Source organism: Saccostrea cucullata, unplaced genomic scaffold (genome assembly GCF_032062105.1).
Source record: "Saccostrea cucullata isolate Sc308-1 unplaced genomic scaffold, CSIRO_AGI_Scuc_v1 ctg4457, whole genome shotgun sequence".
NCBI lineage: Eukaryota > Metazoa > Mollusca > Bivalvia > Ostreida > Ostreidae > Saccostrea > Saccostrea cuccullata.
Window position 1 is genome coordinate 13,399 of NW_026930946.1, and position 23,189 is coordinate 36,587.

Consider the following 23,189-nt stretch of genomic DNA (forward strand, 5'->3'; position numbering starts at 1 on the left):
ACGAGGGCATATTATATGGACATAAGAATAGAAATTACCATTGTTACTTGGCAATACATCGTCGATATATATAAAGATCGAGATGAAGGCCACAACAATACTTAGTGTTCCCTTCTTTTTATGTATAAAAGGTTGGACTTATTTTGCTTCATATGAATACAATATTAGGTCTGAGGAGATGGGGGTGCAATTGTTACTTATGGAAATTCCAAGATTGTTAAAGTACTTGGTCTCCAATAACCTCATAGATATTATTAACCAGAATCTCAAGCAGTACTTGTACTTGTGTGTGCAATCAGAATGTTTTGTTTTTTCAAAATATTTTTGTAAATGACTTACGACAAGGTATGTAAATTTACGCGTTCTATTTATATTGAAAAAGCAGCTGTCAATGATATCAAAAAGCTTGGACTCTAATTTATCATCGGGAATGTAAATAAATTTGAAAGGTTTTTACGCTATTCAATTTAATAAAATCTTGTGATTTCAAATTAACAAGTCCCTTTGAATGATTCAGTATCCACATCTGATTTACATTGTTCATCACTTATTGAATATTTTGTTGTACAGTACTCTTAGAGTTTCTCCTTCAATGCTGTTAATATCTTTGTGAGGTAGTAAAAAAGAGACTTGATTGAACATTTCTGGAACCCGCTATATATCTTTGTTTGTAAGAACTATTTAAGTTTCAGAATCCAATATTATTATGGTATTTCAAATTTATTTATTTATTTATTTATTTTTGTATCTTAAAAATATTCAAACTGACATGCATTTGAACAATTGCTTCCTTAGAAAGGGATCTATGAGTATAAGCTGGATTATACCATGCACTTGTAATATAAAATCCAAGTTCTAAAATACTCTAATATAATGAGCCTTCCGAACGAAGACAATTTTGTTTTTTGCTTTGTCAGCAGAGACAAGTACGTAGTTAACAGAAGTGACGGAAGAATCAGCTAGAATACATCATCAGTACGCACTGGCCCTCCTGAAAAAAGCACCTCAAAAGAGGGAGATATGATTCATAAATTAATTGAATATGTTGTTTAACGTCCGTCTTGAGAACATTTCTCTTATATGGAGACACCACCACTTGCCGGTGGAGAGCTTCAAATATTGTCCTATACTTTGCACTCATGATCATGGCCATTGAGCAGTGAGGGACCTTTTTTGTACCACCACCCACTGTGCTACAGGACCTCAATTTCTACGGTCTCATCCAAAGGATCTCCACGTTCCACAGTGGGATTCGAACCCGGGACGTAAAGGTCAACTCCTTACCTCGCGACTCTACAGCAGACGCTCTGACTTCTGCACCACGCGGGTGACCTCTACGAAGGAAATTCTTCAAAATCATGTCAGTTTCGAACATTTTTATTATTCCAAAGAAGCAAAATGAATCTGAATTATCATATCTATTTTGGATACAGAAACATCATGAAAATCCATACAAAGATATAGAGCGGGTTCCACAAAATGTTCAACATAGTCTCTTTCTTTACTCCTAATAAAGATTTTAACAGTAGTGAAGGAGAAACTCCTAGAATATTGTTCAACAAATATAACAATATATATTAGAAAAAGTGTATTAATCAGATGCAGAAACTAAAAAAATTCAAGGAATTTTGGAACATGTGAAATCACAAAATTTTATCAAAACCAACAACAAAAAAACTTACATTTCAACTTTATATACAAATATTTCCCGCGATAAAGTCATGGCTTTCTGATATCACTAACAGCTATTTTCCTCAACAGAAATGGAACTCGTAAATTTACTTAATTTTTTTTTAAATTGTTTAAAAATCATGTACATGTAAATTTTACAGCTCAACGCACTTTTTAAACTCACATTGCTTTTCGCACAAATTAATGTCACATTCTTCATGCAATGAAATTTAAAGTTATGGAGCTTCAGTACGAGAAATAGCCCTCTAAAATCATTATCTTAAGTTTTAAAACTTAAAATGTTACAAAAGGGAATTTCTTTATACACATATATTACGTTACATGTGTAAGATCAAAATGAAGTTATAAATCACTTTAAAAATAAGGGAATGGGAACAAATTCAGTGAAATTGAATACATAACTGATATGTAGGCATTGAATACTCAGTTTATTTAGACATATTTCCCATTCATTACTATTAGTATGTATAATGGGATGTGTCCTAATTTATGGCCTTTAGTTCTGGTAAGAGTTATCTCCCCTTTTTAATTAATAAAAAAAATCATTTAAAAAAAATTTAGCCGGTAAAAAAATTGTTTTCAATTGTCATTCTATTTTTAATGTTTAAATGCATCTTTCCACCGCAGGATTTATTGATATTCAAATTATTTGAATTTTTATTTTGAAAAAACACTTTTCCCCATAGACTTCAATGCAATCTTTTTTAATTAACTACTGTTTAATTAATGACATTCTAAAAACTTTCTCGCGGGCAATCGTATTCAACTATTAAATGCTTTAATATAATATCAGTGTATTATGTACTTGACGGACATTTAAGGGTAGGGAATTAGGTCCCATTAGGGATGGAAATCCTTAAATTTTCTACGTTTTTTCCTTGGTAGAGGCACGGAAAGGAGAATAAGACAATAACATATTCCGTTTTCAATGTAAATTGCAACTCTCCATTCCTTTTAAGTAATGGAGCACTCAAACAAAAGAATGACGTCACAGGTGGATTTTACTCTCGTTTAGTAAAAAAAAGGAAAGTATTTCGAAAAAAAAAATAAATAGATCGTCCGAGATGCGATCCCTGGCCCTCTCACATTTGAAGCGAGAGACATACCACTAGACCACGAAGCCGCTGTAACATGACGATAATTGTATAGAAACATAAAGTGACATACATGTATATATTCACGTTTGATATTGTCAAAATTGTACACAATGCATGGTGTCTAATTTAACCTTTATTAAACAGATCTAATAGATGTAATAAGAATATAAAGTCCATCGAGAACTTGTTTTATGCGTAATAATTCTCCTCATGTCCCTGTGCTAAAAATAGCGACATGTAATACAATAAATACTAATAAAACACAAACGGGGCGGGGCACTTTGAGAGGAGTGAGAGAGGTCCTAGGGAGTTTTGGTATAATATCACATAGCAAAAGCTCAAAATCTTCTTGAAATATCGCCCGAAAATGATAGTGTTTCATACAAACAGAATATATAAATTTATGACCTTGAACTTTGACCTTTTGACCTCAAAATCAATAGGGGTCTTCCTTAGGCCACAGGGAGTTGTTATGTAAAATATTATTGCAAAAGCTCAAAGGGTTCTCGAGATATCGTGTGGAAACGAAAGCGTTACGGACAGACAGAAAGACGGACGGACGGACAGACAAACCCAAATTAATATCCCCCACTTTTCAAGCGGGGGACAAAAAGATGCTCAGGTTTCTGACTGACAAAAGCTTTGTTAATTGTTTTTAGAAACCAGGCCCCAAGACCATAAAATAAGAACAGACTTAAGTCAAAATTTCAAATTGTTATAACTCTCGAAATAATTTTGATAATAAAATAAATTTTTCCTCATATACTTGAAATGTACCACACAATCACAAATTTTTAAGCTAATACTTTAAATAAAACTTAAGATATTAAAAATTGAAATTTTGACATAAGTCTGTACTCATTTTATGGTCTTTCAACAATGTATTGGAATTCCTATGGGTACCAATAGCCCCTTTATTAGCCGACCTATTTTTTGTATTCATATGAAGCGGATTTTTTTCCAATTCTTTTAGAGATAGATGAAAGAAAAAATGAGAAAAAAAAATCTAGCTGTGACCTTCAACTTTACTTTTCGTTAAATCATCTACACATTGTAAAAAAGGAGTATTTCTATTCCTCTTTTGTAATGTTTAATGAACTTTTAGCGTAAGTACTGTATGTTATCTCCACATACACTGTATATCAAAAATTCTTCTGGTATTAATGCAAGTTATAGAAGCGAGATGATTCAAAGATATCAAGGTAAAATTAAGCAGTATATACTGGCTTATAAGTCGCATTTTTTGGAGTATAACTATACAAAACTCTAGGTCCGACTTATAGGTGAGATATAAATAGACTGGTATTTTAGAAGGACAATCCCTCTAATATAAGCTTAAAAAATACAACCGACTTATAGGCAAGTATACACGGTACTTAAATACTAGTAATAGTAACTTCAAAATTCGCACCTTGACAAATCCATTTTATTAATGTAATTAGTGTTTGATATAACAAAGTTCAATTGTACATGTACATGATTTCGAAGAGCACTACCACCTGCAAAGGATACTGTTTTATGGCAGTTAACATCATCATACAAAATGTCCATAAAAAATACCAGACTCACAGAGCAATGATCCGGAGATAATGCTTATGTTGTGGAACCCAGAGCTGGAAAGATGCTGGTCTTTTGGATCAGACAGTAGATGCTGACAAGAGAAGCTAGGATTTCTCACTGCTTATACAGCTTAAAAGCCATACCTGCCAAGTACAAGTCTATATTGAAGCCCTTCACAAAGAGGCATCTCAATGTGAGTCAATTTAATTAAAATAACTCCAGTCTCACAGAGTAAGAAGTTGGTCTTCATGTCACAGGTTACAATCCCAGTGTGGGATGTGGAGACCAGTCTTTTTGATGATACCGTAATAAACCGAGGCCATGTGTTGCAGTATGTGTTAGCATGACAAAGATCCTTTACTGCCAAATGGCCCTGAGTGACTGATTGAGTGATGATTATGTGTCAAAATTTCAAGCTTTCCATTTGAAAGTGGTGAAACAAAAAAACAAGAGGCCCAGGGGCCACAGCGCTCACCTGAGCACATCGGGCTTGAATTTACCCCCCCCCCCCCCCAGGCATTCATCAATTGAACAAACTAGAATCTACACTACCTGAGGATGATTCCATATAAATAACACTAATCATAGCTTTGAAGTACTTGAAAAGAAGATTTAAACAAGAGGCCCATGGGCCACATCGCTCACCTGAGCACCAGGGGTATGACTAGTATAAAATGGCTTTTTATTGTAAAGTTTAAATCCAAAAGTAGTCCCATGACCAATCATGGATTTGCTATTTTTTAGAAAATGATTGAGAAGAAGATTTTTAAAGAATTTTCCTTTTTAGAAAATGATTGAGAAGAAGATTTTTAAAGAATTTTCCTATATATTTCTATGTAAAACTTTGGTCGGCCATTTTGGCCCCGCCCTACCCCCGGGGGTCATGATTTGAACAAAATTGAATCTACACTACCTGAACATGCTTCCATATAAATATGATTAATAATGGCTTTGTCATTCTTGAGAAGAAGATTTTTTAAAGATTTTTCCTATATATTCCTATGTAAAACTTGGGTCGGCCATTTTGGCCCCACCCTTGCCCCGGGGGTTATGATTTGAACAAACTTAAATCTACACTACCTGAGGATGATTCTACATGAGTTTCATCTTTCCTGGCCCAGTGGTTCTTGAGAAGAAGATTTTCTAAAAATGCCATTAATTTTTCTCTAATTCATTATTATCAATAAGTAATATTGAAATCAGATCAAAACTGTAGGAGGAGTAGCGTTTTAAAGGAATTTCAAAGAAAATTCTATTTTTAGTAACCATGGCAACACCGTTCATCGAAATTAAAAACCGATGCACTATTTTATGTATCTTAGTGTAGTCTACTTGTGTGCCAAGTAATATTGAAATCAGACCAAAACTGTAGGAGGAGTAGCATTTTAAAAGGAATTTCAAAGAAAATTCTATTTTTAGTAACCATGGCAACACTGTTCATCGAAATCAAAAACCTATGCACTATTTTATGTATCTTAGTGTAGTCTACTTGTGTGCCAAATTATATTGAAATCAGACCAAAGCTGTAGGAGGAGTAGCATTTTGAAAAATTGTTTACAGACAGATGGACAGACAGACAGCTAGACAGCTAGACAGACGGACGTACGAAGGACACCTTACTATAGCATAAGCTCTTCTGGTCTCTGACCAGTAGAGCTAATAAAAATTTGATTGCTTGACAACTTATGAAGTCTATTTAGTTAAATGCTTTAATGAAATTTCAAAATGAACAACAGCAAGACTTTCATAATTCATTTTATTAAGTAGTTTTACAGCTATGATATCTAATCATTCAGTCAGGTTCATATATAGTTTATATCTCACAACATACTGATAAATATCAGAAAAATCATTGTGATTCATACACAATATCAACCATTGGTCATGTGACAAGTAACCATAGCAACAGATTCAACAAAATCTTCTCTGTACATGTTCAGTTTAATCCTTGTGTCAGAAATACTAGCACAAAAATAATGGTTTCCATAGCAACATTTTCATCTGCATGAGCATTAATACATAAAATCTAGCTACTACCCTACTGAAAGACGTAATTATTTGATAAAACATCTGTGAAATGCATTTCTTCAAACAAAATAAACATACAAATTTCTCACACATTCATCATAACCAAAACAAAATCACTTCAACGTAAACCACAGACAATGCAAATCATTTATAAACACAACCTGGGTCCAACATGTCACCCAGGCAACAAGACTATTCCATTGGTTAGAGATTGAGGTCAGGGGTCATTTCCATGGCAATGACCCACAGACAAAAATCTTAACAGCATGAAAATAAAACTTGTCAGTGTGTTTATAAACAATTAAAATGAGATACTTTATATATATGTATAAACTGATATGTCTTGTAAATTTATCAAGGCAAGAATCTGCTTCAAAAATGGCCTCTCTCATTACAGGTCAACACATCTTTCACATTTCCTTTGAAAGCTTTTCATCTTTTCAACTGAAAGTCCAAGGGCAATAATTTTATTTAAACGTTTTACACATAAACTTTAAACGAATACATTTGTCTCTCATATTATTAAGATTAAATATCTGTTTTCTACAGACTTCAGATCCAACATGTCACCTGAACTTGTCAACATTCTTAAAGTATATCATAAAAGAATGTTATAAAAGGTATAACTTCTCTCAAAAAACACTTTACAAAATGTGCTGAATGTAGAAAACAGATCAATGGAGCCAGCAAAAGGCAAGGCATTATTCAAATAACTTATAAATAAATGATTGCAGTCAAACGGAATGTCCGGTATATGTGATATTTGTGAAATTACCAGGTAAAAAATCATTTTTCAACATTTCCTTTCCTGTCATTTGGATAAAATTTAAAGTTCAGGATAGATAATTAACATAACACAAATTTTACTTTTACGAAAAAAAATTAATTGATTTTGGCTAATTATCATTCCCCTACTTATTCAAGGTCCAACATGTCACCGTGAAGAGCAAGCATTCTATGAGTACAACGATAGGTAACTCTGTCAAACGCTGAATTAACCATGATTGTACATCATAAAATCTGCATTAAGTAAGGGGAAGGAATTTGATATCTAGTAACACTAATTATCTCTTTGTTTTATATAACATAATGAAACTATTATTTTCAGGTAGAATTAAAAAAAAATTGTTCTAAAGATATCTAGAGCTATCAAGATTAAATGTCTAGAAATTTTGATTACTAGGGACTTTCATAGTCTTGTAACTATTACAAAAATGCCGAGAATAGAATAATACAATATCATGTACAAAATTGTAATCTCATCATCTGGCTTACAGAATTCTAATATAAATAGACAGACAAATTCATATATTTTTATCAAGATGAATTTAAAACCCCACACTTTGTGAAATAAACTTTCAGCATACAAATCCTGGACAAAAAAATCAAGCTCTTCTCTGCAAAATTGTAATTAAACATACACACAATTAAAGGTAGCAACTGTACAACTTGATCTAATCCATGATATGAGCAAAAGCATATTACATACATAGTCACAAACGGCAATGTTCACAAATGCTTCAGGTATGTTGAATAGTGCTTTACATAAATCCTGAGAATTGAGTAACTATACTAGAAGTGCTATATTTCATGTGACATACATGTGGTTGTCAGCAGCTTATGGTGTAACATTCAGATTCTAAACATATACATGTAACAGGCATTTCAAGTATAATAATAAGTCCAAGATATTGTGGATGTTCATCACTTAAATAATTTTAACTCTGTTGCACCCCATCCCCCATCTCCAACAATTAAAAGTTGAAAACTAAGTTGGTTTTTACATATTTTGTTATGTTATAATTGATGGAAAACCTCAAATAAAATAAATTTTATGAGTATTTAATTTGAACTATTTTTACAAGACCGACTCTTAAGAAAAAAATGCAAGTAGAAATAAAAGAAGTTAGCATACAATTTTACATTTGCTTTCTTGTGTATCTTCAATACTTAAATTTTCAGAATATCAAAATATAAACCATCCGAAGGAGAAAGGGATAAGAGTGTACTATCATTTAATCATTTGATTCAAAGACAAATTCAAGTATAAATTTTGACAAAATAGAACGGGACATTTAGGTTTTTAGGTCACCTGAGTAAACCTATTGCTATCTGTTTTCGTCCATCGTCGTGCGGGTGTGCATTGTGCTTTAACATTTGAAAATTCTAAGCTTCTCCTCTGCAACTGCTATACCGATTTCGACCAATTTCTCATGAAGCATCTATGGTTGAGGGGGAACAAATATTGTTAATTTTATGGTCCCTGCCCCACTGGAAGCTGAGGGTTGGGGCCAAAACCACTATTGATAAATCTTTAAAATCTTTAAAAATATTCATCTTTACTCCTGGACATCAAGCAGTCAAACTGTTTGCATGATTGTAATCAGGATTCAGTCCTCTATCAAAATTGTGAAATTCATGACCCTGGGATCAGGAGTTCTGGTGCTAGGGCAGGGCTAGATAGATTATATAGTGAAAATGCATCATTTTTTTATAATCTTGTTTTTTGTTCCTTGACATTAAATGAACTTAATAAGTACATACTGTATACAGGGAAATTTTCGCCAACTACGCCCACATTCTTGATTGTGCGAATTTAAAACGGGGCGAATTCAAATCACACAGCATAATTTCTTAAACAGAACTATGAGTGGGCGAATTTAAAACGGGGCAAAACTGTTTGCAATTGCAAAAGGGCGAAAATAACACGGGGCGAAAATAACCCTGTATACAGTAGTTATGTTGATTGTTGAATAAGGCTTCCTCTTCCAAAATTGTGAAATTCATGACTCTGGGGTTCTTAGGTGCTAGAGTGAGGGCATTTAGATTATATAGTGAAAATGCATTATTTTTTGGAAAATCTTCTTTGCTCCTGGGTATTTAATAAACAAACCAAATTCATAGTTATGTTGAATAAGGCTGCCTCTTCCAAAATTGTGAAATTCATGGCCCCAGGGTAGGGGTTCTTAGGTGCTAGGACAGAGCTATATAGATCATTTGGTGATGCATTAATTTTTTGAAAATCTTCTTCTTTGCACCTGGGTATTTGATAAATAAACCAAATACATAGTTATGTTGAATAAGGCTGCCTCTTCCAAAATTGTGAAATTCATGGCCCCAGGGTCAGGAATTCTTAGGTGCTAGAACGGAGCTGTATAGATTATTTAGTGAAATGCATTATTTGTTTGAAAATCGTCTTCTTTGCTCCTGGGAATTTAATAAACAAACCAAATACTGTCGATCACTTAATTTTCACAACACCTTATTTTCGCAAGATAGTAATTGACTATTTATAAGCGAGAAATATTTTTCACGAATTGTCAATATTTCTCTATATGATCTTAAGGAATACTATTATACGCGAGAATGAAATTTTCGCGTGCTCACTGTCTCGCGTAATTACGCGAAAATAAAGTTCTCGTGAATAAAAAGTGATTTACAGTACATAGTCATGTTGAATAAGGCTGCCTCTTCCAAAATTGTGAAATTCATGGCTCCAATGTGAGGGTTTCTTGGGTGCTAAGATGTGACTCTATTAAATTAATAAGATTAATTTTCAGCCAAAGTTTGTGGATTTAGAGGGGGGCCCAGCCCCCCCCCCTCTTTGTGTAAAAAATACACAATATTTGATAAATCAATGTGTTTTGGGTGTGGTTGTGGGCCCCTACCCTGACCTCAAACTGGTCGCCCCCCCTTTCAAAATTATATTATATTACTATAAAAAGTTAATTTCCCAGAATTTGATTTAGAAATGTTCTTTAATTGTTCACTGATCTTGTTTCTATAATGTTCCTCTAATTTATATTTTAAAGTTTTATGTGATATGTCCAATGAGTGTAAAGACAATTTCTGTAGTGTTCTTAACACTATGCATGTACATTGTATTTGATTCCTAATGCAGACATGATTCATATCATAAAACAAATCTATGCATTCACAGACTTCATATTCCAGACTTTGGCTGATTTTTACACAAGACATGCAAAATATAGTTGATATCAGTAAATCTAATGACCTCGACCTATTTAATTTAAAAAAACGTAGTAGGGGGTTAAATAACGCACTGGCATCGATCTATTTGCTGATACATCTGTTCTCATTTTTTTTCAAATCATTTGGAGCTGTGCCCAATAACTGGTGCAATACTTCTTAAAAAAGGTTTTTTATAGGTTGCGAATTGTAACATCTAATTCATATGACTAAGGTGCTCCATTAATACTTTATGATTTGGCAGATATGAAATTCATTAATATTTCCCAACAACTTTTTTTTCATTTTGATACATTTTGATTCTTCAGATCTCTTCTCTTCTTTTTCTTTGATATAAACCACACAGGAGATATTTCTTTCATTAATATACCATATACTGAACTTTTCTAGATTATTAAAACTTTTTATAAATGAATGTGTTCGTTTTTCTGGGGAAAAAATAGGAACAATTTCTTTTGGACATAATAAAAACTGTCTTGCTTTTGACCCTTTATCAAAAAAAGTGTTTAATTCAAATGTTATTTATCAATCGGCAATAAATGAATTTGAAGCTAAATTAGATCCATATATGAAATTGTCTTTTTCTTGACTGGTAAATTGATCAGCAAATTCTGGCTTTTGTCAACATCGTGTTTTTAAAAATCTTCTGACCACTTAAACAGATAAGGTGATATTTAAATAACATTCATAGTGTTACTCTGCATGCTTCGACAAATTTGTAATAGCTTTAAATTCAATGTATCTCATATTGCATTGAAACCACTCCTCTGCTCCAAATAAGTCACCATATTTTCAAAACTTAGAGCAATTCTTGTTTTAGATCAAATCAAGACATGTGATGTTGATTTCATGGTTCCATATAAGGAACTATATATTAATATATATATATATTAGCCAATCAGAATTCATGTTACGTCATACTAGTTATACATATAAAAAGAGATACTGGTTTCTTAGTTACAAAGCTGGATATAATCCTTCTGGTAAGGTTGTGTCTGAACTTATGTTACCCACATCTAGAATCATATGGAATAAAATAAACTTTAAGTATTTTAAAAAAAGAAACTTTAAAATTGTGACTAAGGAAGAATTTCAAATTGATCAATTATTTGACCTTTCTGCACTCACAAAATGTGATTTTTCAGGCATTGAACATTTAATAAGCAAGAAAATTATATCAAAGTCTTAAAGTTTTGCAGAATTTAAGCAGATAGATCAAAAGTATCTTAAATATTTAGAAAAGAATAACAATAGTGGGGGTATATTATGTAAATTTTTAGATATTACTAAAAATGTGTCACTTTTATTTTATAAGTGGCTTAAGTTCTTTCTGGACTTTCAGAATATATTTATAATATTATAATAATTCGTCAAAAAAATTAAAAATAAATAATTTAATATTTATTTCAGAACAAGCATTGAAAATTTCACTGCAAAATATAGCTTTGTAAGCAATCAGCATGGAAAAATAGGAATCTAAAATTAACAGTACTGTATATATATTTCAAAAGGGAAAAAATAATAATTTTATTTTTAAAAAAGTCACCACAAAATAAAGGTCCTTGATTGATCGTACTTGAATGGAATTAAATTGCTGTTTTGCAATTGATATAGTAGAATCTAAATTCAATGTTAAAACTTATGATGCAGTATTTTAGAAATAAAGGACTAGGCAAAATCGACTCAAAAGCACACATGCAGTAAAGTGTGATTATTTCTTGATCGATTCCCCAGGCAGAGCAAATATAGAACTATGATATAAAATTTCATTCAAAAACAAGCTTCTATTGATATCGCTTGGAATTGAGTTTTCCACATAAAAAGAATGTATAAACTTTTGACCTTGACCTTTAACGTTATGATCTCGAAATCAATAGGGATCTTTATTCTTTTGGTTCAGGGGTTTCCATTCCTAAGACACAAAGGCTTCTCGAGATGTTGTGCGGGAAATGAGTATTAAATAAAATGATAAAATTAACATTAAAGGGTGTCTTTCTTAGGCCACAGGAAGTTGCTATGTGAACTTTCATTGCAAAGAATTAAAGGCTTTTAACAGACAGACAGACAGAAGACAGAAAAATACTGACAGATGGATAGACGGATAAACTAATCAAAATAATATCCCCGAATATGAGTGAAAAAGGGGGATAAAAAGCCCATTATATATACCACTGTGACTTTGAACTCTTTACTTTTTGTCCATATTTAGCAATTTATGTGATGGAAATTATTGTCCACCAGAACTGTAATTTTGTTATACATGTGTTGTTTAAAGCAGAAGTTTAGTTTGAGTCATTAAAAGTTCTATGAGTTTCCTTATATTTCCATCTTATTCGAGCCCTTTTGACCTTCCACTTTAGCTCTTGTCACGAAATTTGTTTTTGCTATTGTTTTCATATGTATCTAAATTCGGTTTTCAATCCATTTATTTTAATGAAAACAGATTGTAGAATCTTTAAAAAAGCACAGGAGTGTAAACATGGTATATGTTGATAAAATAAATTTTGATTATTTATTGAATTTTGTACATTTTGCTTAAAGCTGTTTTATCTTTAGTTTGAAGATGGCCTGTTCCAAATACGCTTCAACGAAAGAAACAACAAACGCTCTCCGAGTGTCAAGGCTACTCAACGGTCCTTGCACAGATCTCTTTAGGGAGATTTTAAAAATAAATGTTACAGAAATTCAACTTCCATTTGCCCTTAAAAATAAGAAAAACGTTCTCGTACCTGTACTTAGCAAAAAACAAAGAGAACTTCTCTTTCCAACATGGGGATACTTCACAGGAATGTATGAACAATTAGATTTGTCTTTATTATACATCCTTCTGAGAAATATATCTGGAATATTACCCCATAATAAAGGTTGGGGCAAGCATCCAGACAATGCTGATAGGTCCCTTTCCGCGAATATAGATAGAATAAGGGAGATTAGAAACAATTATGTTGGACATGCAGCTTCTCTCTCACTATCTGATAATGAATTCAATCATATCTGGGATGAAATCACAAACATAATAAGTGACCTTGAAGTGATCTTGCCTGGCGGATGTGTATCATACACAAATGCTGCGAAAAACCTGAAAACTGCAACAATGGATCCAGTACAAGAAAGGCAGTATTTAGACGTCATTGACAGCCAGAAAAACACAATTGAAGGTAGGCAAGATGTTTGTAAGCAAACATTGTTAATAAGATACAATTTTCAATTCTGTCTTGTGTCAAAAATTCTTACAACGAACCTTCAAATTTCAGTACAAATGTAAATGTATTATATTTAGCTTATGCAATATTTGGCGGATATTGATTTTTGAACAAGCTAGCGCAGAATTGACTGCGCGCATTTCTTATTGTTCTCATTTATGTATATAATTATGTGCAAAACATTTAGAAATGAACTTGAATTCGTGGACGTTTCTCTAAAGGGCGCTAAAATAAAAACAACGAAATATATGCTTACCATATTTTAGCTTAAACCACAACTTTTGTGTAAATGTTTGTCGAAAATTCTACGCATTTCTATTAAAACTATTTATTACAAAACTGAAGCACTTTTATATTTTGTCTGATTTTAGCTTTTTTAAGAAAAGATAAAGACTATCAAAGACTTAGAAGGTAATTACATAGAAATTTTAATTTTTTAATGAAAAAATTGCACAATTAAACATTTAAAATATGCAAATGAACATCTTATATGAAGATTGTTATCATGACTTAAAGCAGGAAAATTGATATTTTATTTTTTTTTATTATTATTCACAAGCAGATACAAGTACATTCGAATGAAATTGTTTTAGCACTTTATTTGTCTCTAAAATAATTTACATGGTAAAATGCAAAAATAAAATTTATTGATAATGGTTTCAATGTTTTAACAAAACTCCAAACCTCTTTTGATTTTCTTCTCATTTCCATTGTTATAGAATCTTGAACATAGATATTTTATTATTTATATAGTTATTTACATTCTTATGTCGAAACGATATCTTCAAATTGAAATAAAAGATCTGATATATCTGCTGCATAATTCGATATTTTACTGGGAAAAACTTTCAAAAAAATACAATTTTTAAAATGATTTTGATAAACAAAACAAAATTTTCAACATGTATTTAAATTTGTGTTTTATAAAATCTGTAAGTTTTTATGCACATAGGTTAAATGGAGCTTTGGATATTTAAAATAAAAATTTTGTCCTACATGTAAGTCTGTCCTCAGTTTATAGTCTTGAAGCCTGATCCCATCGTTGATATTTTAGAGATCCCCGTATGCTCTGTTCCAATTTTATATTATTTAATGGACTTGAATACTGTTCGTTATCCCCTTATATTTCATTACATACAGTATATTGAATATTATCTCTGTCTTATCTTATGAAAACACAAAGATTTATTAATACGATTATGCCGTTCAGCAATCAATCAGTACTGTAGATCACTTAATTTTCGCGACACCCTATTTTCGCGAGATAGTAATTGACTCTTGATTAGCGAGACAAAATTTTCGCGAATTGTGGTAATTGCTCTATATAATCTAAAGGAATGCTATTATACGCGAGAATTAAATTTTCGCGAGCACTCTGTCTCGCGTAATTACGCGAAAATAAAGTTCTCGCGAATAAAATGTGATTTACAGTATATGTTTCTTGATAAGTTGCTCCTCCTTCAATGAAACATACAAAGATGTACATACCAGTATTGCAATATTTAAAAAAAACTTAATCATCCTTTATTTATATGATCATTTAAACATACATCAATACAAAAAATAAAGTTGCCTTTCATTGTTCGTTATTTGAGGAGCTCGTGCTGCAGATACATGTATTTCAGAATAAGTTTAAAAATTATATGCTTACAACTGCATCATTAATTCATATTTTAAAATTCAAAGAAAGCATTGTCTAATTGTTCATTAATATATATTTGCAGGCAAACACTTTGATGGAGAAAGAAGGAAACTTATCGGTGAGGGCTATGAGAACTTAAAGATTTTATTTAATACTCATATTTCGTGCAATATTTTGAAATTTTGATGCAAATTCCCTTAAAAGAGGAACAATTTCTTTTAAGTGCAACAGTTACTGAGGAAGGGAAAAGCGCACAAACTGTTTAAAACTACAGTTTGTTGCGAGGGGATAATTTTAAAAAGGAATAACAATTTGTTATTTTATATTTTTCATGAAGAAAATTTTATTGTTCTAACTAAATTTAAAATTTGCATACGTTTTGTTGAGTTTTGTACATCAAACAGTCTTTACATTTTATCAATCTCTCAACCCTTCAGATCTCTACAGTGAATTCTCAGCAATCCAACAAATAATTCTATTCACGCAAGTAAGGTTAAGGTTAACGATTATGTCTATAATATGGGAGTGAAGGTAGTTGATTGCCCAATGCTGGAGTGTGCAGAAATTTCCCCAAAAGTGAGCAAAAAACTTGCGCCGTAAATTGCACCTTTTTTGCATTAAGGGATCTGTAACGTTGTGAAGGACTAATATATAACACCAAAACACTTCAGTTCAGAAGCTAAAACAAGAGAAGGTTTGGGTAAATACGTTTACCCTATGAAACAAAGATACCAAGGATCTCATTAAAAGTCAGGTTTTCACAAATACAATGACCTCTCAAGAAAAAAAAATATTGCTTACTTTAATGTTGATTTACATTCTTCATACTAACTTTTGAGCCAAGTTTTTTACAATAAATTGTCCACAGATTTTTTTTTTCATCTGCCAGTTTATGACAAGAAGTACACGATCGGTGTCTCTGGTTAACAGGGGATGTTCACTCTTCCGGGGCACTGGAACCCACGTTTTAAGAGATTCAAGTTTGGTCTCATCTAAACCTGTGGAATTTTGAGATTCGTTACTGATTCCTATACTCCAATTTCATTTAAAAGAATGATACTATATGCCGGTGTAGATACAAGTAATGACCCCCATAGACTAATGACCGCGGGGTTTTATTCGACGTCGAATAATGATTCTTTTGCTTGTAGAAAAAGTGTCAACAATCTAAATATTTGCATATTTGAAGAAAAAATACCCTAGTAGAATAATGACTCCTTGTGGTTTAATGTTGAAATATTTAGGGGGCAAAAAATGAATAAATAAAGAGACCTATGGTCTAAATGCTCACCTGAGCTATTAACTGATGATTTGTTGATTTTATAAAAAATCATACGATAATTGGCATTTTATGGTCAATGCTATGATTGCGAATCTGTTGGAGTAAACATTATTTTTTATGCTGGAAAATCATTACACTAACAGAAAAATGCAGCAATATTATAATATTATACCCCTAGCTTTGATGAGCTCAATGCTCACAGTACCTCTAGTTTAAATTCAAAACATGATTTCATTTTTTTGTAACGTTTCCTTCATACTGAACAACGTAAAGTATCTAAACGAACCATACACACTCAAAACTAGAGGTACTGTGAGCTATGAGCTCGCTAGATGATACCCCCTCCTCCTGCCATGTAATTATAATGGCAAAGTTCTGTTTTGCTCTGTGTTTTGCTCTTTATCTGACACTTATTTCGGTGATTATATTGTAACATTATATAAGATCAAGAATAAGTCATTGAATTCATTATTTTCATGAGCTTTCTCCATGTTAGTAAACAGCAGTGATTTCTTATAAATTGTTCATTGTCTTTGAAATTTTACCTACGAAAATAAAGTAAGCACTCTTTGCTATATGTGAATGAAAAAAGTCTCAATATGCATATTTGATATATTTTCACATTTTCGACTTCTTCTTACGCCAAAAATGCTCATATATATATGTTCTCTTGTTTCCTTTGTTTTAAGATAATAAAGTCTTTGGTAAATATTGTTTTGAAAACATTAATCAATACAGTTGCAATTTTTTTTTTATTTTCTATTCTATTTTGATAGAAGATCGGCATTATCACATAACATGACACAGATTCACGATATCGTCTTTTTTGTCAGAATTCTGATACCGTATAAGTGGAAATTTTTAGCGAGACGCAATTATTGCGATTTGTCCATAACATGGTATTTTATTTTAGCGAAATTCAATTTAAGTGAATTTTAAACCTTCGCTTAAACAGTTATAACAAATAAAAAGCAATTAATTTTTAGCGATATTCAATTTTAACGATCTCAGCACCCTCGCTAATAATGCCAAAGTTAAATCTTCGCTAAAAAAAAAACCGCTAATACGTTATTCTAAATTAGACATTGTTTCTATACTTATGGCACTTGCCTTTGATTTCATAATTCTATGATGATACGGGGGCCTTTTTTTAAATATTGACCCTGTGAATTTTTTTCTACAAAATGTGTTTAGGAGGGGGGATGATAGTGTCATTTTTTGTCATTGAAAAATGACCCCCGGATCATTATTCGATGGAGAGGTTTCATTACTCTTCTTTAGAACGTGTTTCAACTTTTACAAATCAAACATAATCAAACAAAAATTGCGTTTTTATCTGACAAACTCATTCTAAACATACCGTTAGATATAAAAATTATCAGACAGTTTGTGTATAAAAATGTTAAGGGTATTTTATGAAAACATCTCTATCACAGGATTTTTCACAAAAACAAAGTTGTGATATAATTCTGTAACATATTTTGGTATACCTTGTATAATTGATCAAATAAATGACTAGAAACCTTGTTTTTAATATTAGTGAAGACGGACCAAGTTCTTCTGAAGCACAAAGACATGCGAGAGTACACGAAAACTTCAGCCCTGACAGCTACATTAGAAAAGCTAAAAAGAAGTCATATCGTAATTTTAATAGGAAAAGGAGGAGAGGGGAAAACTACAACAGCGCGGCAAGTCATGTGTATAAAGTCACCTAGGGCCTCTGAATCAGCCTACATACCCGTTTTTATAGAATCTCCAGAGGAATGGAAAACGGTGATCAATCAAGACCATGCTGACGGTCGTTATATTATTTTTCTTGATGACTTTTTAGGTTCAACAAATTTAGATATTGGCGCTGTTGAAATATGGAGAAAATCATTTGATGTCATATATTCGAGCGTGAGGAGTGCAAATGGACAAATTCTTTTGTTGATTGGAATGAGGAAAAATGTACTAGACGAATTAAATGTGCATTACATTCACCAGCTTTTCGAAAAAGATAATGTTATTGATCTGTCTTTAGAATACAAAATTACCTTTGAAGAGAAATTGTCGATGCTTCAAGCTTATGAAGGGAAAAGCAAATTCAAAGCATCTGAGCTACAGGGAGTAACGTTCAAGCAATACGCTGAACTAAAAGTCGAAGATGCTGTCTTCAGTTTATCTGATTATGAACGACGTCAGATTGCAAATACTGAACCTTTTTATGGATATCCATTAACATGTTTTCAATTTTTTGAGAAGCGTGAATTGTTTGAGCTTGGTCCCTTGTTCTTCAAACATTCAAATAAAAAGTTATATGTAACGATTGAAAACATGCGAAAGTCCCCTGCTTACATAGAAAATGTAGCATATTGCGTTCTGTCATACATATGCATTATTGGGGAAATATGTATCAAAAATATACCTGATGACTTATTTAGAAGTATTTGCAAAAATCTGAGGATTTTTGATGTTGCAAAGGTGCATATTAGAGATTCTATTGAAAGCCTAAATATTTTTTACATATCAGAAACTACAGTACAACAAGTTTATACGTTTTCCCACGAAACTGTTCTAGAAGCTGTAATGGTGTCATTTGGACAATTGGATCCAAAACTTGTAATCCAAAAATGTAGAAGAAAGAATTTATTTGAATTGATTCGTTCAGAGGACTATGATTTAAAACCTTGTGAGGTTGTGTTGCAGATACCTAAGGACTATTATGAAGATCTTGCACAGAGAATGTTGCTTGGAGATGACGGTGATGGTGTAGAACAGGAACCGTGGCGTGTAGCGATGTATATTCTGTGGCACCCTTTGTCTGACGACCCTACGTTCATCTCTACTCTACTTGACCGTGAAATGGAAGGAAGAATAAAGTCCATCTTTAATGAATCTATAGGTGAATCATCAAACCTTTACAACTGTTTACTGTCCAAAAAATCAAAATCGCACGGGACCTACTTTACATTAAATGAAAGACCCTTTTCTGCCACTGACATAAAATTGCAAAATAATGTCAGCAAGCGAGCTCTGAAAAGATTAAATTCTGATACAAAAGTTAATATGAAAGAGTCTATGCCCTACATGTATACATCAGATTGCATATGTCAAGAAATCGAAAATGAAGATAAACAGGATGTTTTGAAGAGACAGTCTGCAATCAAATGTGCTACGAATACATGCCCTAACTCAAAAATTGGAAGGAGTGTGAGTTGTAAAGAAAATAAGTCCATCTGTTCCTCAGATGCTTCTTTGCCAAAAAAGGGAGAGGGAAATAAACACACTTCACTTAGTGGGAAACAGATCTCAAGTCAAATAGATGCTACATCAAATGCTATGTTAAATAAAAAACTAAAGAAAGACAAGATCAGATCAGCACCAGAAAACATGTCTAAGAAAAGTGAGAACGCAAAACAAGCAGAGCTTAAGTCTAGAAAAGATACTCCAGAGAATAGATTTTACAAGAACACAATTGTCGATGATAAGACCCTGGTGGAAAATTCAAATAACGGTCAAATTGAGAGAGGATTTCAAAGTAAAGTTAGTTTTTATACCAAACAAGGGCATGAATATAACATCACTTCTCCAAGTTGCAAAGGCATGGTGCAATTTACTCAAATGTTTCCTCTGTTTGATAGAAACAGAAGAATTAATATTCAAAGGTATGAGTTTTCTACCCCAATATGTACTTTGAGATATGAACCGTTCGGAAAGAAAAATGAAAAATTAAAGACTATCCCTGGAAGAAAATTATTCAAAGGATTTACTGTTAATCGTTCAAATACAAACTTTTCTGCTGACAATAGTGAATATTTGAATGAGATAACAGAAAAACTTGTTAGCATTTCTAAATGCAGATTGCAGGAAACGGGGAGAAAATAGAAATACACTTCACTAAATACGGACACATGTACAAAGTCATCATTTAGTGACACATGAGCAGTAATAAAAAAAGAATAATGCGTACTCTACACTGAGACGAACAGATCCAAGTTAACTTAGTTGACCAAAAAAACCCTTAAAGATCAAATTATTCACCGAAGAATTAAATCTAGAACCTTTTTTAATTTTTTCAAAAGTTGTTCCTTAGTGTAGGCCACACTGGTGTATTGTTTAAAATTCATTTGGAGCAGTCACATTTCCTTTCCTAGGGGCACCGATGTTTTACCACAAAAAACCTTTTAGAAATCAGATAACCTTTAGGCTAATGGATATGCTTTAAAAATTGCAAGGCAAATGAAAATAAAATTGTACTCAATTTTGAAAATGTGTGTAAAATTTGTATGAAATTGCATACACTTGGCAAAGAATATGATTTCTTTATATTACACATCTGAAATATCCTCTTATGTTTACACTTCTTAATGTTTTCTCTGTGATAACTCTTTGAATGTTAGATAATTGTTTTTACTATTACAGTGTAAATTTCGTCAGGTTAAATGTCAAGAGCCTCGTGTAAATGTCCATGTGCCTGACGTCAGTGAAAAGAGACTTTTGAAAAAAAAAAAAGCCTCGTGTATAAATATTAGGTCTATAAGACAACATTTTTTGTATTTTTTTTTTGTATAAATATAAATAATTCTATTACATTAATAAATGTAAATATAGGGAATCACCGCCTTATTTGTTTGGGATGCCAGGCACATCAACAACATTAAAGGAATGTGCTTTATGTATGAACAATTCTAAAAGCGAAGTAAATTATTGAAAACAAGTTGATGAAACAAGAATATCAGCTCTCTCAATTAAAAACATCATTTCATAAGTTCTATGGTCGATACAATGACCTTCACAGCAAATGCAATTTATCATTGAGCCAAATTCTGACTGACGTCTTTCAATATACTAGTATACTTAATTGAAGATAGATATTTCCGTTAATTCCCAGTCATGAAGGTGTGACAGGTCGGCAGGAGATGCTCAACATAACTAAACAATAATCTTCAATACATCCCAGTGAACCCAGGGAACTTGAAATAAAAGACGCTTTAAAGAGGCTGTCACATTTGTTTCATAGTTGGATGTTTTGCTGACTATAGTCGATAATAACTAATAACAAAACCGTTTGACAAACTTTGTCTTTACATTTGTTTCAATATAAAGACATTTCACATGCTTTAATTTATTGATTCAATTTTGTTGTCTTATTTATTTTTTTCATATATGTTAATTTATTGTTGTATTTTTAAAAAAAACATCAAGTGGTTCATGCTAAGTGTTTTAATTTCTTAATGTAATAAGACTGGAAATGTTGAAACCTTTTTACTGACTAAATTGTTCACATTTAACAAATACCTATTCGTTATTGGTTAAGGTTTCTTTTTTCAATTATTTTACGTCCGGTTTTCCTTTCAAACAATAATAAACAAAAGTAGAAGCTAAGCTTAGAATACTATGATATACGACTTTGAACGTAAAATAATATCATCCTCGAGATTTTGTGATTTTATTATGTATATGGAAGGCAGGAAGATTGTAAGAGACTGATACATGTAAGAATATACATGTATTAAGCTTCCTTTATTATATGAATTGTATGCAAAAGTCATGCACTATTCTTATATATAATGGATCCAATATATGGATGTTAAAAAATCTCTTATTTTTTAAATTTTGGTTGTCCCTTTTTTTTTAGGACAAAAATTACACCGGAATTACATCGGAATATTGCTACATAAGTAAGGGAAGGTAACGATAGAGAAGTTCAAGTCATCACATTATCATATAACTTGTTTGTTAGATTACCATAAACGTCTTTTTCAAGTTATATATATCCAAATATTAATCAGATGTGTCAGACTCTGTGGTATCTTTTATCTCAAGCTTACCAGGATATATCGTATCGACAAAATAATGGAATTACCATTGTTACCAGTAATTCATTTACTAATACGTCGTCGATATATCTAAATGTCGAATTGAAGGCCACGTGTTTTCTTCTTTTCAAGCATAGATTTTTGTACAAATTCTGCTGCATATGAATACAAAAAATATGTCTGCTAATAACGGAGCGCAATTGGTACCCATGGGAATTCCAATAGATTGTTGGAAGAACTGGTCTACAAAATCACATAGATATTGTCAATCAGAAAGTCATGCATCTTTTTGATGTCAACTTTAAAGTACTTACGTGTGCAATCAGAATGTGTTTTAACAAAAAAAATCATATGACCAATTACCTTGTAAGTTAATTTATGAGTTCCATTTTTATTGAGAAAGCAGTTGTCAATGATATCAAAAAGCCTGGACTTAATTTATCGTGGGAAATGGTTGTATATAAAGTTCAAAAGTCCTGAAGTTTCAAAGCTGATGATTTTGGTATAAAATCTTGTAATTTTAAATTCTTCAAAAGTTCTTTAGAATGATTATGTATCCACATATAATTCACTCTACTTCTTGAATATAATGTTGCACAGTACTCTTAAAGTTTTTCTTTCACTACTGACAATTTCTTAGTGAGGAGTATAGAAAGAGGCTAGGTTGAACATCTACTGGAACCTGCAATGTATCTTTGTAAGCATTCTTATGAAGTTTCGGAATCCAACATGTATATATGGTAGTTCAAATTACTTTTGGTTCTTCGGGATATGAAAAATATTAAAAACTGACAAATGATTTTGAAGAATTTCATCCTTAGAAACGGAACTAAATCCAAGTTCCTCTAAAATACAATTTATATAATGAGCCTTACAAACAAAGACAATGTCGTT

At 31.9% G+C, this 23,189-nt stretch overlaps 1 protein-coding gene across 1 annotated transcript; it reads left to right on the forward strand.

Moving 5' to 3' along the window:
- Positions 1–12,930: 12,930 nt before the first annotated feature.
- LOC134230702 (uncharacterized) lies at positions 12,931–20,361 on the forward strand. Its single transcript, XM_062712532.1, has 4 exons — positions 12,931–13,525; positions 13,952–13,981; positions 15,295–15,330; positions 18,035–20,361. Exons 1-4 carry the CDS (start codon positions 12,931–12,933, stop codon positions 20,359–20,361), a joined length of 2,988 nt encoding a protein of 995 aa, XP_062568516.1.
- The last annotated feature ends 2,828 nt before the right edge of the window (positions 20,362–23,189 follow it).